This window comes from Danio rerio, chromosome 3 (assembly GCF_049306965.1).
Source record: "Danio rerio strain Tuebingen ecotype United States chromosome 3, GRCz12tu, whole genome shotgun sequence".
Lineage (NCBI taxonomy): Eukaryota > Metazoa > Chordata > Actinopteri > Cypriniformes > Danionidae > Danio > Danio rerio.
Window position 1 is genome coordinate 39,589,880 of NC_133178.1, and position 20,451 is coordinate 39,610,330.

A 20,451-nucleotide genomic window follows, 5' to 3' on the forward strand; every position below is an offset into this window, starting at 1 on the left:
TCTGGAGATGCTCTGCTTTATGTTAAGCGCTTTTTGCAAAACTTAAGTGGTTATACCATGGGGAAAATTATAAAAATACATAGAAGTTTAGTCAATTGAGAACCAGTTCTCATTTACAATGATGACCTGACCGAGAGGAAACATAAAAATGAGATATGAAGCAGCAGAGACACAACACCATAATAATCTCACAGATGCAGATAATAACAACCAGGGACAAACTAAAAACAAGCACAGTTATCTTGTACTATTAACAGGATTGAATTTCTAAAGGATGATAGTGGAACATAAGTGTTGAGCTTTAAGATCTGCAGCAGATGATTCCAAGCATCAGCAACAGAAAACTGAAAAGAGTAGCGAGCAAATGAACTGCGAACTATGGGTATACAAAGGTTAATAGAACTACTAGAAGTTGACATGTTTTCTGAATGTTAAGAAAGCAAGTACATCATTGAAGTATTAAAAATAAAATTACCTCAGATGTCCAGTGCTAGTTTCAGCTTTTTTTGTGTTGCCTCATCAGAAAATGTTGTGGAAAATAGTTGGTTTAATTTGGCTACACTGATTTTGATTCGCTCAAATTCGCTTGAAATAAAGATTGACTGATCAGATGCACTGGTAGCACACTGAGCTCATCTGCTGCTTGCAAGGGGGTAATGGCTAATAAACATCATGAACTAAAATACACAGATTTTTATCATTTATCAGTGTAGATTGACGCAAACATATTTGTCATAATACTTAAGAATTAATCATGCTTGGAGTGATCGGGTCTTTAGAGTACAAATTGTTGTGTAATGGACTTTCCACAGCAATAATGAACAAAAATCTGAAAAGTGTTTCTTTAGGAAGTTTTTTGGAAAGACAATCTCAAAACATTCACCCTTCATGCACATCTAAAAAAAACAAAAAAAAAAACGCTGCAATATAGATGCCAGGCTAGTCACTTTGTAAAGAGAAACTAAACACCTACACATACAGTCCAGTAGTCTTCACATTGTTGTTTTGATTGTCAAACAAAAAAAATAAAATATGTTCATCATTTATCTGTGCTCACCATACTTTCAAAGCAAAATCAACTATTTTAAAGGAGCTGTATATAAGGTTTTGACTCTTCTAACGCATAAAACCACCATAATAGGTTAGCAGATATTTCAGAATCATGCTAAGTGAACATTTTTGTTTATAGGAAAAACAATGCTAAAGTCCGATATTCTGCTTTGAAAATGGGCGTTCTGTGCTGAAACGCTGTCTTTGTTTTGGTTCTTTTAAACCGCCCAATGCCAGTTTAGCCAACTATATAACAGCACCACGGGTTGCCTTGTTGGAAAACCGCATATTTAGTTAATTTATTCATGCATTCAGTCAATCAGAAAGGCTTTCAAAGCATGCGAAATGCGGCCTCCAGTGGACAGTAGCAGACTGCGAAATAAGATGCAGATTCAGAGTTCCACATGAGGTTATTATTTAGCAAATAATATAAATATTACCAGCGTAAAGATTAGGTGAGCAGGTTACATTTTAACCATGTGTCCTAAAAACACGCTGCATGACGAGATACGCAGTAATAAGCAATTTGGCCGAAAACAAAAATTTAAACACTGCCATTCAGAAGAACAGAATTTGCACTCACTCATGAAATGGAAAGGTTTATAATGTAATTAATACATATTACACCTCTTTAACATTATTAAATGCAGATGCTGAAATCACTGATGTGTGTTTAGTTCTAAAGTTCAATTTCAGAGGGTTTATGTTATTTTCAAGATCTAAGGTGAACGATCTGCTGCTGCTTTCAGCAGTATGGCAATAAATGTCATGTAAAATGGCATTAAAAACGCACATAATTAGCATTTAGCACTAAATAAAGCACATGCGGTGTCCCTAAGGTGATCATTGTCAGTTTTCTGTTGTTTAGCTGCAAGAAATACAAGCCACATTCCTTGACTGCACATATTTTGCACCTAAAAGTCAAACTGTCTTTCTTTGATAGGATTTTTTTATAATGAGGATTGTGCCTAAGCAGCTTAACATAAATGAAGAATAGAGAATAAAAAGCCATAATATTTCAGAATTGTGGAATCATTCCAACATATCGGGCAGGCAGCATAGTTGTGGTAAAAACCTGGTTAAACATAACACAAATGTCACTTCTGAAGTTTAATTCAGTTCAATTTAATGCAAATGTCACCGTTCAAGGATGAGCAGCTCCATCAGCCACAACCAATCAAAAAAGAGGTGAATTTATTGGAATTTTATAAATCTGACCACAGCTTCAAAAATAAGTCTATCCCTTTATAAACCAAATTACATTGGGGGGAAAACAAATCCCCCAAATGACTAAATTTCAGTGGAACAGTTGCCAAGTTAAATGTTATAGTTTCAATTTCTATAGAAGTACAGTGTGCCATCACATTTCTAGAGAAATCAAAACAAAGCCTTATTATGACGAAAAAAGATTTTTCACCATTTGACCTTTAAAAAAAACACATCTGTTTAGTAACAGCTCAGATGTTTAACCACCAAGCCGCAGCACCGTCTGCACTTTTCAGACTATAATACACCCATTATCAGGCAGGCGGTTGTCTTTTTAGATCTATCCATCTACAGAAGAAATTTGTTCCCAAGAAGCACGGCTTTGGAAAAGTCCACACGATGCTGGCCAAGTCATAAGAGCTCAGTTCTTCATTTCGAAAGGAATGTCAAACTGAGTGCCAGGAGGAGGAAGTGAATCTGGGTCACGTTATGAAATCACACTAACACAACTGTTTTCAATTTCCCCCATATCCAGTCCTGTAACTCCACCATTGGGAAGTAGCACAGGAGAGGAAAATGGAGGTCCTGCCTGATGGCACACTTAATCTATCAGTGGTGTCGAGAGGAAGGCCAAAGACGTGGGCGTTCTCTTGCTCCCAATCTCCCGCCCTGCTGAGAGCTGCTGCACAAGTGTGAGGCGGAATAATCAGCAGCAGATGTGAGGCAGAATAAAACTGCATAGGCTTTGCAGAACAAGAGCGCCACCGAGAGGACAGCAGGTGTATGACAGAAAACAAAAATACCAGATCACAGGGCAATGTCTTCTAAAGACACTACCATGAAAGTGAAAATTCACAACTTTTATTTTTAATGTAATAGTTATTATGAAAAGCATTTATTATTTTGAATGATTTATCCATGCATTTGTTTTTTTTTATTTAAAATCACATTCTCTCAATCTATTTAAAATCATTTCCTCTGGCAACTGCAATGAAAGTTAAATAAAAATTAAGTGATGATGACGACAACTATAATAAAAATATACTAACATTTTTATTGACTAATAAAATTGAGACAAGAATGTGATTGAGGGATGTGTTTTGGTAAATTTCCAATCAAAATTTAAGTTTTGGTCTTTAATGGAAAAGCTATATTCTATATTTTAAAGTTACACTTAAATTAAACCAAATATAGTTTAGTCAACTAAATCTAAAGTAGATAAAATTTAGTCAACTTAAACTAAACTAAAACTATGGTTTGAATCAGAAGACTACAATTAAAATAGAATTTTAGTCAAAAGACTAAGACTTAAACTAAATCAAATTTTGCTGTTAAAATTAACACTGATTACAATATTGCCATGGGTAATTTACAAATAATAATAATAATAAAAAATAAAAAATAAACTTTCATATTAACCCTTTGAGGTCCTGAAAATATATTTTTTGGCCCACATCTTGGATTGAATAATACTGACACAACTCTGATAATATTAATAAGTAGAAGTAGTAGTAGTACTAATTTAAATAATAATGATAACCTATGGATAAAAGGTCAACTAGGTGGTTATGATTCCTGTTAAAGGGTTAACTAATGCATTTTTTGTTAACAATTTAAAATGACCTTATTATAACGAAATATAAACAATCCCTCTTATAACACAATGGAGCTAAACACACCAGTAAGTCTGTACCAGTCTTTGCCCTGATTTCCTCACTGATGTCTTCTGCAAAAAATCTGATTCATTCACAACATTTAATTAAAACATTTAATTTGAGTTTGCTTTTTTTGTAGGTTCACAATAAAACAAACAAGCGAATGGTTACGTTAATTATTATTGCATGAAAGGGATTCTGTCCAACCCATGGCCATAATTCTCCCTTGCTTCTCAGATGGAAAGATGGGCCAAAGCAAAGGTTACCATGGGTCAACTCTGGCCTGAAGGCCCTAGTTTAGGCATCTCTGGTTTTAGCTTCAAACACAGTAAGGTTTGCTTCAACAACTCAAACCTAAGCGGTCTGCATCACAAGTAAAACGCTGTTCAAAGTGTGTACTGACTTTTTGGAGATAAACAGGCAAGTATGTTCGATTACAAACGCTAGATGAAGTTAAGGCCTTTTGTCAAATTTACTTGGTCGTTATGCAAAGTTATTTCCAAAATACATTCCTGTACATGGCAATATTATGCACCTGTAAATTTCATTAGGATGAAAATAAACAAAAGTTGTTGGCGCAGTGTTCATCTTACACAGAAGCTGCAGTCAAACATATTTTTTTTCCAGTAACATTTTTGCTGTTTCAAAAAAATATGTTTTTTTTTATTATTTTTCCATTGAGCTTCTGATGAAAATGTGAAATATAATGTGAAAAATGTAATTTACTGGAAGTTTCATGGAAGATAGCACTGTATTAAAGTGTTTACAGTATGTCATCAAAGCACGCCAAGTTGTACATGCGGCAGTTAAACGTTCACTAGAACACTTAGTTCTGCAAACGCATTCAAATCAAGACTCAATTTTTTATATGCACCCTGTTTAGTTGAGGCAGTATGGATTTCACACCTTAAGGCTGAGCGCAACATTATAAAGCAAATCTGATCTCTGCATATAACATGGTCAGACCACAACAATACATCTTTTGGCATTCTGCTCACTACTACACTCTTCCTAATCTTTTCGTTTTGTGACTTTAAACATTTTTTGAACTTAGCATCATCCCATCTCCTTTTTTGGCATTTCTCTAGACTGAACTTTTTCATTTATAGATTTTTTTTTTTTACTTGATGTGACTTATCAGAACAATCTCTTTTCTCAGACACCGAAGAGAAACACTATGCATCCATTTTTTTCAGGAACACTTTTTTAAAACAGCTCATTGCCTTCTAGCACTACCAGTCTCGTCCTTTTGCAGCAGCTCCAACACATTCTTGCCATTTAACTGCACAGCCGTTATATAGCATTGAGGGATTTCTAATAAACATGCATTTTATTTTAGTTAATTTTAATAACAGAATTATTTGAACTGCAGTTTATCAGGGAAAAAGTACCAAAATGTTTAAAAATAGCAACACTGAAATTATTTTGGATTTGTTTTAAATTAAGATTACAAGAGTATTTTGTTCTTCAGTCAGTCAGAAATGTCAGTAATTCTGGTCAAAATGCTTTGTATTAGTTTTCTTAATTTACATCATGCTTCATTGTGCTGTTTTATGAGCATGACATGTTCATTAAGCAAAAGAGTATGAATAATTCTTAAGCAAAATTAGATTATTGTATCATTAATTTCCACAAATCATGTTTTGTTTTTTTTACTATTTAATGCACAAAAATATTCATTATTATTAGTCAATTATTGCAAATGAACTCAACATTACCAGTGTGAATATTTTGGTCCAAGTCAATTTTCAATAAAACTCTAATATTGATCTCGGCACACATTATAAATAAGCATTTCTAAAGCCCTGATCTTAAAATCAATTACATATTCAGTTTAGAAACAATCCAATACTCTGGTCTAAATTCTAAAGCGTTATTACATCATTATAACAAAGCATCACTTTAGTCACTACATTCACCCAAAAGGGCGACCCTGACCTAACACTATATTTAATTCCTAACCACTAAAGACAACCGCTATTTATCAACATCTAACAAGTGGAGAATAATAATGCAAATGTATCTGCTTCAGAATTACAGTAACTCAAAACATACTTTACAAAGCAGGCCTTCCGCATTTGTTTATTATTTAAATGTGACTGAGGCTCAAATACAGAGGGAAAGAGATAAAAGTGGAGGTTGTCAGACAAAAGGAAAGATAGCCCTGACAAAACGCAGACCACTCTAGCATTGCTTTTGGGCCTGTTGAGAAAGTAGCTGTGAGTTCAGAGTCCTTGACGTGTTCGGCCTGTCAGCTGAAATTCACTAACGCACAGACGGACTGACAGCTCTTGGAGTCCTGGCACTGCCTGACACATTCCTCACAGCCAAACACTGATAAGACTGAGACAAAACATCAAACGTACTTGTAACCAGTGTTGGAGAAGCTACCATCAAACTTGTCAAGCAAATGAACTGCTCTTGGAAATAATAAAGGCAACATTTAAAGCAATCTAAAATCTCCTTTTAAATACAAACAAACAAACATAAAACACATCCGATTATAAGTTTGAATTTAACCCATTTTGATTCATTGAAATTTGTGTCACAATTTTTAAAGATCATTACTTTTTATGACTTCTTTTAGGCATTGGACAATTTACTGCGGTTTGGAAAAGTAAAGGTTTGAGAAAAAAAAAAAAAAAACGCAAAAAAGTTTGTTATACTGTTCATACAGTATATACAGTTAGGTCCATACATAATTGGACATCGACACAATTACAGAATTTTTGGCTCTATAAACCAACACAATTGATTTGAAATTAAACGAACAAGATGTGCTTTAACTGCAGACTGTCAGCTTTAATTTGAGGGTATTTGCATCCAAATAAGGTGATTGCTGTAGGAATTACATATGTTACATATGTGCATCCCACTTGTTATGGGTCCAAAAGTAATGGGACAGAATAATACACCCAATAATACATGCCCATGCCATGACACTACTACCACCATGCTTCACTGCTTAGGATCAGGAACAGTTCCTTTCCTTCTCCATACTCTTCTCTTCCCATCACTCTGGTACATATTTTAGAGCAATGATCACAATACTTTGATACCGTGATATATTTATCCAAGGTTATCATACCATCAGAATCTTACACCGGCCCATGCCTACTTTTTATAAGCTAAATATTCAATCTATTTTTAAGATCTCCTAAGTTTATTAAAGCTGAATTAATTGATTCAACAATATGGTAACTAGTAAGCTTTAATAATAAGAAAACTATGTGAAATGTTATTATTAAACTAATTCTGTTCCATGTGAAACCATTTTAAAATGTCAATTATTCAATTTATAATAAAGTTAAATTTGTCATAAAACGTTGTGCTTACTATCTGCTTAGGAACCACGGTATATTTTTCAGTTTTCTTAGATAAATATTATTAAAGTTTTTTTTGCAACTTTTGCAAAGAAAGAAAGAAATTTTACTAGCCATAAAAACTCTTAAAACTATAACTTAGTATTTTTGTTATTTTAAAGGTCCCGTGGAGAGCTTTGAAATGTGCATTTTTATTCAATGTCTGACATGATCTTAATCGAAACACAAAGAGAGGGTGGGGCATAGTGTAAACTCTCAACAGCATTTTGTTTTTATTCAGAGCTCTGGCAGTGAGAGTGGTTTCAAATAAAAAACAAATGACAAGCATCTTGAAGGGGGCGGGGCATGTCAGATACTAGAGAGCATTGGTTGGTTATGATTAGATGAGAAACTGTAGTATGGGTTGACGTGACAGGCGGAAGTAATAAACTATAAGCTTTGTTTATATTTTCTAAACACGAATATTGTCACTGTTTTGGAGCACACTTGCTTATAGATAACCTAAAAACGAACAATAGTAACTAATACTAACATTTAAAAAAAACTTTATGTTAATTTCATGGGACATTTAACAGATTTTCCAGACATGGAAAGAGAAAAAAAGAAACCTATTTACTCGGGTTTGCCATGGGAAAATCCTTATCATGTCCTTGGTTGAATTAATTAAACACATTTTGTGTTCCATGGAACATAAACAAAACTACAAACACTAGAATGTACATTGCTTTAAACAATAAAGTCTGTTGTGATGACCACTACAATCAAGATTTTAGTGATAATCAGAGACTTTTATTATATTTCACAAATTAAGAAACCATTTTTTTACCAACCATTTTAATAAGAGGACCGTAAAATGTGACTGATAGCAACAATATACTATTTTGTCACTATTTCTTGACAAAGAAAAGGCTATTACTGGAAAACCAAAAGCTTAATTTAAAAACAGCTGAACTATTACAACATTGCCAAAAACATTAATCCTAGATCAAAAACTCCATGTCATGTACTAAACAATTGACTCTATTCAGCGTGTTTTTTAACCCTGGTTGTGGTTTGTGATTCATATCCTGGGGGTATAATTCACTTTTGCCCGGTTATAATTTCCAAAACATCACGAGACGGTGATATACTGGAATACTGATTCATCTAGCGATGAACTTCCCAACCCAGGTTAAGCTCTGTTTGGGGTTCAGAGTGCTGAATATTTATAGCAGACATGATGAATTGCTGTCTCTGTTCTTGCCCTGACCTGACTAATTCTAGCAGAGTAAACGCTGCCAATGAAAAAAAAAACATTACTTTCACGTCCACTAGCTCATAATGAGGCCCGAGAATGCAAACTACAGACTCTGACCCCTTAAACGGCCCCATGGCGCCACCAAGTGTCTGCTTGGAGGCAAAGAGATAGAAGTAGACGGAGAGCACTAATCCATCCCAGATCATGAGCAGTTTCCTAGAATGACACACAAACACTCATATGTATCCAGAAACTCAGACTAACCTTTCGGCAGCGAGGGTTCGGGCAACTGAATAAAGAAACATCTTTATCCAAAAGTGCTGGGAAGTTACAAAATGGACACCTTGAAAACAAAAAGTGAGCAAAATAATTAGAATATTTTTTAAATCATTTGAAAACTAAAGGACTTTACTTTCTTTTTCTCTAAGAAAATTCTGTTTCTCGTTTAAAACTTATGGGTTACACTTTAGTATAGGGACCAACTCTCACTGTTAACTAGTGGCTTACTACCTGCTTATGATTAAAATATTGGCTGTTTATTAGAACTTAAATATACATATTTTGCATAATCATATTCTACATCCTTTATCCTACCAAACACCTTAACTCCACAACTACCTTAATAACTATTAATATTATTTATAATGATTATGTTTATTTTAGTGCAGACAAATAATCATAATTAAATCGAATCTAAAACAAAAAAGTACATAAAAAATTCTTTATGCATGTGTTTTATTACATATATTTAATAAATATATTGCTGAAGTCAGAATTATTAGTCCCCTGTTTATTTTTACCCCAATTTCTGTTTAACAGAGCAAAGTTTTTTCAACCCATTTCTAACCATAATAGTTTTAATAACTCATTTCTAATAACTGATTTATTTTATCTTTGTCATGATGACAGTAAATAATATTTCACTAGATATTTTTCAAGACACTTTTATACAGCTTAAAATGACATTTAAAGGCTTAACTAGGGTAATTTGGCTTAACCAGGTTAACTAGGCAGGTTAGGTTAATTAGGCAAGTTATTGTATAACGAAGGTTTGTTCTGTAGACTATCGAAAAAAATATATAGCTTAAAGCAGGTAATAATTTTGACCTTAAAATGATTTTTAAAAATTAAAAACTTCTTTTATTCTAGCCAAAATAAAACAAATAAGACTTTCTCCAGAAGAAAAAATATTATCAGACATACTGTGAAAATGTCTTGCGCTGTTAAACATAATTTGGGAAATATTTGAAAAGAAAACTACAATTCAAAGGGGGGCTAATAATTCTGACTCCAACTGTACATACAAAACATACAAATATGTTTAGTCAACACAAACTTTTATTTTGGATGTGATTAATATTTTCCCAGTACTAGTTTATTTATGTAGACACGACATTTTGTTCCACTTTGTCAACACATGACATTAAAGCTCAACTTTAGAAAAAAATTAGAATTTTAAGCTTCAATTCACAGTTAATAGAGAGGATCGTACATTAAATTAAAGTGTGACCAAACAATGAGACGGCTTTTAAAGTTCCAGGGGCCTGTTTCAGAAAGGAGGTTAACTGAAAACTCAGAGTATTTTAACCCTGAAATGAGAGAAACTCTGGGTTTTCCGTTTCAAAATGGCAGGTTTGTTAAACTCTAGAAAGCAGGGTAAGTCAAGCCTGTTTCTGAAAGAGAGGTAACTTTAACTCAGAGTCAGTTACTGTGGTAACTTACTCTGTGAATCTAACCTGGCCAGAAGCAGGTTTTATTCTCTAAACTCAGAGTTTCTGTCTGTCTCCTCCCCTTTTTAAAGATGAAGCGGTATTTCTCGCCTTAGCCTTACGTTTCCACCCACCTATTTTAATGCTCATTTTGGATACGTGCATAAAAACGATTGATAGAAACGTCATGATGCACATAACTTTTTTAAATATGCATAAAAAACGCGCATATTTGAGTAGGATAAACTTTTATTCGATAGAAAATGTGCGCATAAACTACAATGGAAACACTTTTACTGAACAAATTACAGTATGTACATTAAAAAAAAAGATCATGATCAAAGGATAATGAAAATGTGTGTAAATGGACAAACCAGCAGCCTTGGCAAACTGTAACACGTCTTAAATATTGTTTTAGTCATTCTAAAATGCCTTAACTGTTTCAGTATTAGTGTATATTATTAATTACCTCCGAACGTCTGGTGCGTGTCAAGAGTCTCCGCGTCCCATGGCTTCAGACGCCCCCACGTGTTCATTGTGTTTCAGCATTGTCTTCTGACATCGAGGCGCAAGTATATTAATTAGGCTAAATAAAGAATTAATTGACGCAGCTTCTTCTACCACAGTAAATTCTGTTTTTACTGTTGATATTTGGTGCCAGTTTAATCAGGAAGTGACACTTTTTTTTCTGACTCGTTGGATGGAATTTTATTCGCATCTTTTATGCAATATTCCAGTTTTGCACATACATTTATGTAATATATTTGGATGGAAACATAGCTATTGCCTACATTTTAGTCACACACAGAAGAACTGTACTAGAATGGCTTATCCTTTTTTAATAAATAATTAAATTAAATTCACCTTCGACATGCACTGTAACTAGATTAATGGGATTATTATTCTTTCTAAAAATTATTTTTAGTACTGCTTACCTTCTAAATGTTATATTAACCTCTATCACTTGATCAATAAAAAAGGCAGACACACAAGTGCACTGTTAAATCATTTAAAACTAATACATGTAAAAAAAAGTTTAGAAAAAAAATATAAACGTCACAAATTACATTACTTATTTTATTATACTTAAATATTTAAATACTTAAAAAGTTAAATTAGGCATTAACTTGAGCAGTTGTTTTCCCACGCTGTCTCTTCTTTACTGATGGTTGCTTCTTTTCAAATATATACACTCATATTTGCTATAACTTTGCATTAGAACATCAAGTTCAGATGGAGAAAGAAATGGTGATCTCTTTTATAAGATATTGCCATAGTCACTCGTAATGTCTGCGCTCCATTGATAATGCCTTTTTAAAGTCACGGTGCGCGCACTTAACTGAAGTTAACTGAGTTGGTCTACTCGAAGTTGATTGACCCAACTCAGATCAGCTATTCTGAAACCGAAAACTCTGAGTTTTTAATCTCTCGGTAAATCAACTCAGAGTTCAAGTTTAAACTCCGAGTTGTTTGAACCTCCTTACTGAAACAGGCCCCAGTAGTATAAGCAACTTATCAAGTTAACTTTTCTTAACCTTCCATAAAAGAGCAGCCTAAAAATTCTGTAAAGCATCTTTTTGTGTGTTACACACATAAACAATGTTATGCAGCATTCAATCACTACGGTTTAGGGCTGGAACACACTAGACAATTTTCTACTTGTATTTAAAACCGTGGGAGTCCAAAGGCACAGGATTAATTCCACAGATAATAAGTAATGATTACACCACATAATTGTGTGTTTGTGCAAATCGGGCCCATTACGAGGCATAACATTTAAAAGTGTTGAACTCACCTGACCAGTTCATCAGCACAGGTGGCTGCTACGGCCTCCTCTGCCTGTCGCTCGTAATATTTGCACAGAATGTTTTCGGGTAAAACTTTCTCCAGCTCGCTGTTAGGGAAGGAACATGTGCAGTTCCCATCCATACAACTCAACTCCGACTGCAAACAAACACAAGAAACCACTTTGGATTAAAGCTGCAGGATGTAATGAGCTGTTAGAGTGCCAATGGTTACAAACTTCAGTTTTTCATAAACCAAAATACACTGCACTGACAGGCACGGACTACACAATATTTTTGTCTGTTGTAATGGTGACTTAGGAAGATTTTGTGACTTTCTTACTTTGTTGTGACATGTTGATTCTCAACCAATCATTGCTTGCATTTTAAAACCATGTCCATCATGTCACAGAGGAGGCATAACTATTGTTTGACTGTTCTAGAAACAATAATATAAACAAATAATTGCCACTGAAGCGGTGACTTTTTATTGGCTGTTTTGTCAGTCCTTTCATCTATTGCATAATTCCATCTAGCAGCAGTGATTTCACTATCTCATGGAACAGCTTCAGGGCTCATACATGTTTAAAAGGCCTCAAATAAACAATTTTTCAATACTCTTAGTATTACCCACTAAATCACAGAATTTCAATTGTCACCTGCCATTTTAGCCAATAGATGGCAGCACTAGACCACTTATAGTTTGATTATAGCATTTGTAGACCTTTGTTTTTAATTCTTACTATTTAAAGTCATTGAAATTGCAGTTAAAATCCATTTGAATCACATCTTGATGTGGTATAAACTGTTATTCCATTTAAAATCTAATTTAGTCCCAGCCTATTGCTTTATTAATTTACGCATTATATTTTCCAGTTACTACAATCCATCAAGAAATTTCTTTAGGGTCAGCCCTAGATTTTGCGTTGACATACATCTAAACTACCTAAAAGGTTGTCAAATGCTCGAACCCAGTCAATCGCCGTTAGTTGCTTATATTTAGAGGTTTAAGCACGTAGTGCTAAAACCCTATAGTTTTTGTTAGAATTGTTATTAGGGATTCAAACACAAAGCACTGAAACCCTATTATTTTTGTTAGGATTTTTATTATTATTATTATTATTATTATTATTATTATTATTTTACTTCTGCCATAATTGCTATTACCCAACCATAACTGAACCAGTCATACAGAACCAGAAGAGTTTAAACATATGAGACCCTCAGGACACTGTTAAGCATCATCCTAGATCCAGCATAGTTTGTTGTCCACATTACACAATACGAGATAAAAATGATGTTTCTGGATCACCTCTACACTCTATATCAATTCTAAATATATCAATATTCTAATCTGGTATATTAAAACTACACACACAAAACTACACATACATTTACAAATTTGGAGTCAGTAAAAAAAGGTTTTAAAGATAAATTCAGCAAGTTGATTAATAGACATTTATATTGTGACCCACAAAAATAGCCTTAAAGTTCAATTTTGGGTAATTGAGATTTAAGTCATGAAAAATAGGCTTTGATGAAGACTTAAAATCTGGGGGTTATTTTTTTTTTTAATTGCTTTTACAATTGCTCAAATAAGTTCGTAGTTATGTATACTACTAATCATACAATTTTGATATATTTATGGTAGGATATTAACATTTTGTTTTACATTACATAATGACTTCTGACATGAAGAAAAAATCTATTATTTTGACTCGTGGAATGTGTTGTTGGCTATTTCTACAAATATACCGATAAAATTTAAGATTAGTTTTGTGCTCCAGGGTAAAATGAGAATAAGATTTTTTTTTTATGAATTTTTTTTTCTATTCATAAAATTATCTTTAAAAATTGTATCATCCATTTCAGTTTCTTAAGCAGAAAATCAGCATCTGAGACTGGTTTTCTGGAGGATTGTGTAACACTTAAGACCAAAGTAATAACTTCTAAATAGTTTTTAAAAATTAAAAAAAAAAAAACTATCATTTTAAACATAAGCGTGTAACTTTTTTTTTCGCCCCTTTGATCAAATAAATGCAGCCTTATTATCTTTTTCCTACCCCAAACATTTGATCAACATAAGTACATAAATGCTTTTTAGGTTTCACAACAATTAAAATTTCATTTAAACTGCCTCTATTGTTTGTGATTTGATTTTGTAGTACATTTAGACTATAACCCATTGCACATTCTTTGTAGAACTTGCCTCCGATTATATATCCGAAAGCACATTGTACATTGATTTTGATAACTTAAAATTAACATGTCACAAATAAATAAAGTTCATTTAAACAGTTCTTTAGCTTACCACTACTGAGGAAAACAAAAATGAAAGGACTGATAAAAATGGAAATAACTCAAAAGGCACAGAGCAAAGTGAAAGCAGAGTGTTATGACAATGTCTGTGACCACATATTTCCAGTAACACACTTATAAAGAAACTGAAAGTCTGTTCTCCACCCTGCAGTCATACGACGTACCCTTCCTGAGCCAAATACTGCCTCTTGGGCGTATTTCACCAAGCACTCCTTGCAGAAAAGATGGCCATCAGTACACTGGGTCATCTCCTCAAAGGCAAACTCCCCACAGCAGCAGCCACACTCAATCAACTGCCCGTCCTGAGAGAAGAGGTTCAAAGTGTCACAAGCTATCATATCACAAAATTCAGCACATATTGTGGCAGAATGGTGTCCTTCTAGGGCTGGGCAATATAATAAACACCTCATGTCATGATAAAAGTCATATCATACACTGTTAATGATTTATATCACAATATAGTAACATTTTTGTTCAATTCAATGAAGTGTCTAAAGATAAATATATTCTATCTTAATATATATTTATACAACAGTTTTGTCTGGTTCTCGAATTTGATTAGCTGATAAATGTGCAATATATTGCATTATCAGAACACAGCCCTCTTGCCCTTCTGTATTACTCTGTCCACAGTGACAGCAGATCAATAAACTCACTACAGTTTAACAAATATTGCAGCTGTTGGACAACAATGTACTTTTGAGACTTTGAGGCGAGAATGTAATTGTTTAGACTGCAACTATGCAGTTTATTCATAAGGACAGCATCTATTTTAAATATTTATAATTTCCGAGATGCAGCGCATCAGCATCCATCAGCCCATGTTACTGAGCATAGCAAAGACGGTTGACATTATCCATCCACAAGATGGTGACAGATACTGTATAATAAGCCCTTAGAAGAGAAAAACTGCGTAATTTCAAACTACAGCTGATCAAATCTTTATAAAACTGGTGACATTCTACAAGTCGGTCTCTCTTTTTTGTATATTGTAGTGCTGTATTTATACCAAAGTACTTGTAGTGTATTGAGTGTGAGATGAGACTCGCATATCAGAAATGTATGTATATTGTGTTGCCACTCTTTGTATAACCCTGATTAACTTTTTGATTGGACATCTGTTTGTTTGTAATGAATCTCCAATTTTTGTTTCTGCAGACTAGTTCAGTAAAATAAAGATAAAAGGAATGCTCACATGTTTAGCATTTTTCTTTATTGCAAACACAACAGTATTCTGATATTGTTGGCGCTGCTTTGGCTTTTTCTGAGTTAATTATTGTGATCTTCCAATTGCAACAGAGAAATACTGGGAAATCACTGTAGACTGATGGCATTTCATGCTGTTCAGCCTTATAATCTTATAATGTCAGCAAAATCCTCTGTTTTGTCAACACTTTACCCGTTTTGCAAGAGAATTATTTAAATACTAGCTCTAATGTGACGCTGGTGAAGTAGCAACAGTTTCTGCTGTTTTGCTGTCAGCTGCAGATGTGAATAAATGGTGAAACGAAGTAGTTCCACATTTGCCCTAAAGTACAAAAAAGTGTGAAATGTGATTACAGAGTTTATACTTTAAAATATAAAAAAATATATATATATATAAAATATAAAACACTTATAAAAAATGAATGATTACAGGTCCTACAACAAAAAAAAAAAACATTGCTAAATAAAATTCATAATGTGAACATTGTACTTTCAATATAGCAACTTTCTCACAGGGTTTTTTTTATGTTTCTGTCTGCAATCTTATAAGTGCATGTAATATTGCGCTTATATACGTTTTTTTTTTTTTTTTAAGTATTACCTTAAACCAGGGATTCTCAACCGGTGGGCCGCAGCCCACAAGTGGGCCTCAACAATCCTGCTGGTGGGCCGCGAGAATCCCTTAAAGTTAACTCTCAATATTATACTATAATTTCTGGATTTCATTATTAATATGCTATATTAAAACAATCAAAGTAATGCACTTTCTCCAGTTCTCTGATGGATTACTTCAAACTCAGCACAAAAACAACCTAATGATCGCGTCTGCAACTAGTAAACGCAAGTCAGTTCATTCACAAACTATGTGTAAATTGAAAGTCTCTCTTTGTGTATTTTTGTGTGAACTATTCAATATATCCTATAATAGTATATGTCCTGAGAGTATTTTATAACGGACACGTGACCATACAGGAGCAGCAAGGCCCAATGGTGTTTCTGCCATAGAATGTAAAATAAACTTGCATACGAGTTTCAGACGCGCTCTGGCGAAGCTGTTCACCGTTACTGTCAGCAATCTCGCAGTAATATAGAGCTGCAAACTCAACTGCCTTTAAATCGACGCGTTTCAACATACATATATTTATAGTTTTAATATATAGTTTATATTATATAGTTTGAGTTTTATATATAATCAAATTTAAATACAGTACTTTATATTTTTATAATATGCTGATAATAGAAAATAATAGAAGGCACAACAAATGAATTGTGTGTGTGTGTATATATATATATATATATATATATATATATATATATATATATATATATATATTTATATATATATATTTATATATATATATATATATTTATATATATATAAAGGTTTAAATGAGCATTTCCTATGAACATTTTAAAGTCAGACAGGTAGGACTCCAAAATTTGATCGGAGAAAGAAGTGGGCCCTGAAGTAAAAAAGGTTGAGAACCCCTGCCTTAAATAATGTGAGAAGCAACAAAATAAATGATATCATATAATATAAAATGACAAACTTTTATTTTGTCCCTGGAAAAAGTTTTATGTAGTATGATTGAATGAACTAATGCAAAATACAACACAACTCGCAAACTTAAAAAAGATAAGCTGCAGTTTGTTTCTTATGACATGGCATTAACAAAGCTGTTTTTTCCCACCCACCTTTTGATACTGCTCCTCGTTCACTTGCAAAGCCAAAAGAAAGTCTTCATGCTAAAAGCAGCAGAAGTGAAAATATTATTATAATCACTAAACAAATGAACATCCTGTCAAGCTCAGTTGATCACAGCAAGATATCTCTCAGGGCAATTTCAGGAGGAAGCGTGGCAAATAAATTGAAGAAGTGAGCCGTGTGAGATACCTCAGCCATTTCCTTGGCTTTCTGCTCGTAAAACTGCAGCTCTTTCACGAGAGACGCCTCCAGTGTAGTCTCATTACCTCGGCTCCACCTGCGATTCTTCTCCAAAAAGTACATCTTTCTCTCCAGTTTAAAAGAACCTGGAGTAAATGAGCTGCAATGAGCATTTCACATTCTGTCTGGTTTGATGATGGATTTAAGAGGCAAACGAAAGGACAAAAACACATAGTCACCCTGCTCAAATTTGAAGTCTATGTAGGCGCGCTCATTTGGCTCTCTCCTTCTCTTCTTCTTCCCTGAGGGGTCGGTTGAGTTCTCTTGCCACTTCTTAAGGGCTTCGAATAAGGCCTTCAAAAAAATCAGATAAATTAATATTGTACAAAAAACTAGTGGTCAAACAATATGGGTTTTTCGATGGTTGATGCATACAGTGCATCCAGAAAGTATTTATACCACTTCACGTTTTCTACATTTTTAATGTGACAGCATTTCCTCAGAACTCTACACACAATACCCCATAATGACAATGTGAAAAAAGATTTGTTGAAATTGTTGCAAATTTATTAAAAAAATGAAAACCTGAAAAATTACATGTACATAAGTATTAACAGCCTTTGCTGTAAAGCTTTAAATTGAGCTCAGGTAAATTCTGTTTCAACTGATTATTCTTGTGATGTTTCAGCAGCTTAATTGGAGATAACCTGTGGTAAATTCAGTTGATTGGACATGGTTTACACCAAAAGGCATGCACCTGTCTATATAAAGTCCCAGGGTTGACAGTGCATGTCAAAGCAAAAACCTGAGCTCTGTGAATGTCCTTAAGTGGCCCAGCCAGAGCCCTGAACTAAATCTTACTGACATCTCTGGAGAGATCTGAAAAAGGCTGTACACCGTTGCTTCCCATCAAACCTGATAGAGCTTGAGATGTACTGCAAAGTGGAATGGGCAAAATTCTCAAAGACAGGTGTGTCAAGCTTGTGACATCATATTCAAAAAGACTTGAGGCTGTAATTGCAGTCAAAGGTGCATCAGCAAAGTATTGAGCAAAGCCTGTGAATACTTATGTACATGTGATTTTTCAGGTTTTTTATTTTTAATAAATTTGCAACAATTTCAAAACATCTTTTTTCACATTGTCATTATGGGGTATTGTGTGTAGAATTTCAAGGAAATAAGTTAATTTAATTCATTTTGGAATAAGGCTGTAACATAAAAAATTGTGGGAAAAGTGAAGCGCTATGAATACTTTCTGGATGCACTGTATACCATTATGGAGACAATAGTGTTGAAGTTAAAGGGCTTGTTCAGCTGAAATTTTCAATTCTGTTATTAATTACTCACCCCCATGTCTTTTTAATCTCTTGAGACCTTTGTTCATCTTCAGAACACAAATTAAGATATTTTAGATGAAATCTGAGAGCTCTCTTATCTGTCATAGACAGCAACGATTATGACATGTTTAAAGTTCAGAAAAGAAGCCAAACACAAAGTCAAAACTTCCCATGCGTCTTTAGGGGTTCAACCATAATCATACGAAGCTCCAAGAACAGTTGTATGTGCCAAAAAAATCAATGTTCTTCATACGAAGCTCCAAGAACAGTTGTATGTGCCAAAAAAATCAATGTTCTTCAATGTCTCCTGCATCAGATAAGTGCACGCATTTACTTCAGGCAATACAACATTTGCATTACGCTGGCTGACTCTAATGACAATATGTTGTATTCTCCATATTAAGTGCGCACCATGACTTGTCACAAAAGAGACTTTTTTTTTTTTTGGTTTTGTTTTGTTTTTGAGGGCACAAAAGTATTCTCAGGGCTTCATATGATTACAGTTGAACCCCTAAATCACATGGAGGATGAGAGAGGTCTAGGACATAATCTAAAAATATCTTAAATTGAGTTCTGAAGACAAACAAAGCTCTCATGGGATTGTAATTTTCATTTTTGGGTGAACATACCCTTTAATGAAATTTTATAAAAACAAATGAGATAAACATTTGGTATTCAGATGAATCTTTATATTTCTATTTACTATATTTTATATTTCTGATCCAATCCCAAGATGAGGATGCTAAATACAGCTGTAAACACAGGGTTAAATAGGTTTTGAGCTTTTCCACATGGATAGGTAGGCAAAATATATTTAACTCAATTCATTTTGCATTATTTTACATTTGAATGCATGTTAATCACAGTTTGAAATTGCAATGCATCTCGGCTGACCACTCACTGAATCACTAAAAACACATTGTTGCTACCCAACCAGTTTTGCAAGTTGCCATAGATATATATACACTAGATATCGCATACGGACCCTGAGCATGTGTCAATAGCGCTGCCACATTTGTACAGTGCTCCCAGGACTAAAGACTTAAGCCAATCTGAAGATGCTGGACTTTTGTGCTGTGTTCGGGTGCACACAAAGAAAACAAAGCATAAAGGCGGAACATTTCATAGGTAAGATTTCGTTTTTTAAATTTTTTGCATAATACAAACTTTTGCGTTAAAAAGTATTGATGATAACAGTCTCTTACTGCCCTGACCATAAGGCCATGTAGCACCAACTCATATTAACCTGTATTTACATAACTATATTTTATATATTTATGATATTATAAAAGTTTATTTATTACGATTTTTATTTATTATTAAATGTTTATTATTAGGTTTTTATAGTGTTTGATGTTTTTTTAAGTTCTTGTTGGGTCCAATGTAATGTAATTTCGTTCTGCATTGCGATTTATTATGATGTTTTGAATGACAAAAATAAAGGAAACTGAACTGAAACAGATTGTCGGCCAAATATCATTATCATGACAGCAGGAGAAATTAAAGCTACATTCAGATACTCAACACACTCAATAATATTTGATAACTGAAAATATCGCTCACCTTTCGGGTGATTGCATAGTGTCCTTTGAGGCAATTCAGTGCCCATTTGATATCCTGACAGCTCAACATTCTGAAGTCACCCATCAGCATGTCTGCAGCCTGAACGACAACCTCTGGGCCAACAGTCTTAAGTTTGAAATAATCAAAATAATTTTCACTTTCCTGCGTGAGAAAGAA

At 33.8% G+C, this 20,451-nt stretch overlaps 1 protein-coding gene across 2 annotated transcripts in view; it reads right to left on the minus strand.

Annotated features, from left to right (window-relative positions):
* Window positions 1–20,451, minus strand: part of rnf216 (ring finger protein 216) — a 59,806-nt gene that overhangs the window by 30,353 nt on the left and 9,002 nt on the right. For both annotated transcript variants that reach the window (XM_068219338.2, XM_682779.10), the window contains exons 7-13: window positions 20,275–20,436; window positions 17,614–17,728; window positions 17,384–17,520; window positions 17,185–17,235; window positions 14,448–14,585; window positions 11,976–12,124; window positions 8,736–8,814 (exon numbers count right to left, since the gene is read on the minus strand). In XM_068219338.2, coding sequence (XP_068075439.1) covers window positions 8,736–8,814; window positions 11,976–12,124; window positions 14,448–14,585; window positions 17,185–17,235; window positions 17,384–17,520; window positions 17,614–17,728; window positions 20,275–20,436 — 831 coding nt within the window. The remainder of the gene's footprint in view (window positions 1–8,735; window positions 8,815–11,975; window positions 12,125–14,447; window positions 14,586–17,184; window positions 17,236–17,383; window positions 17,521–17,613; window positions 17,729–20,274; window positions 20,437–20,451) is intronic.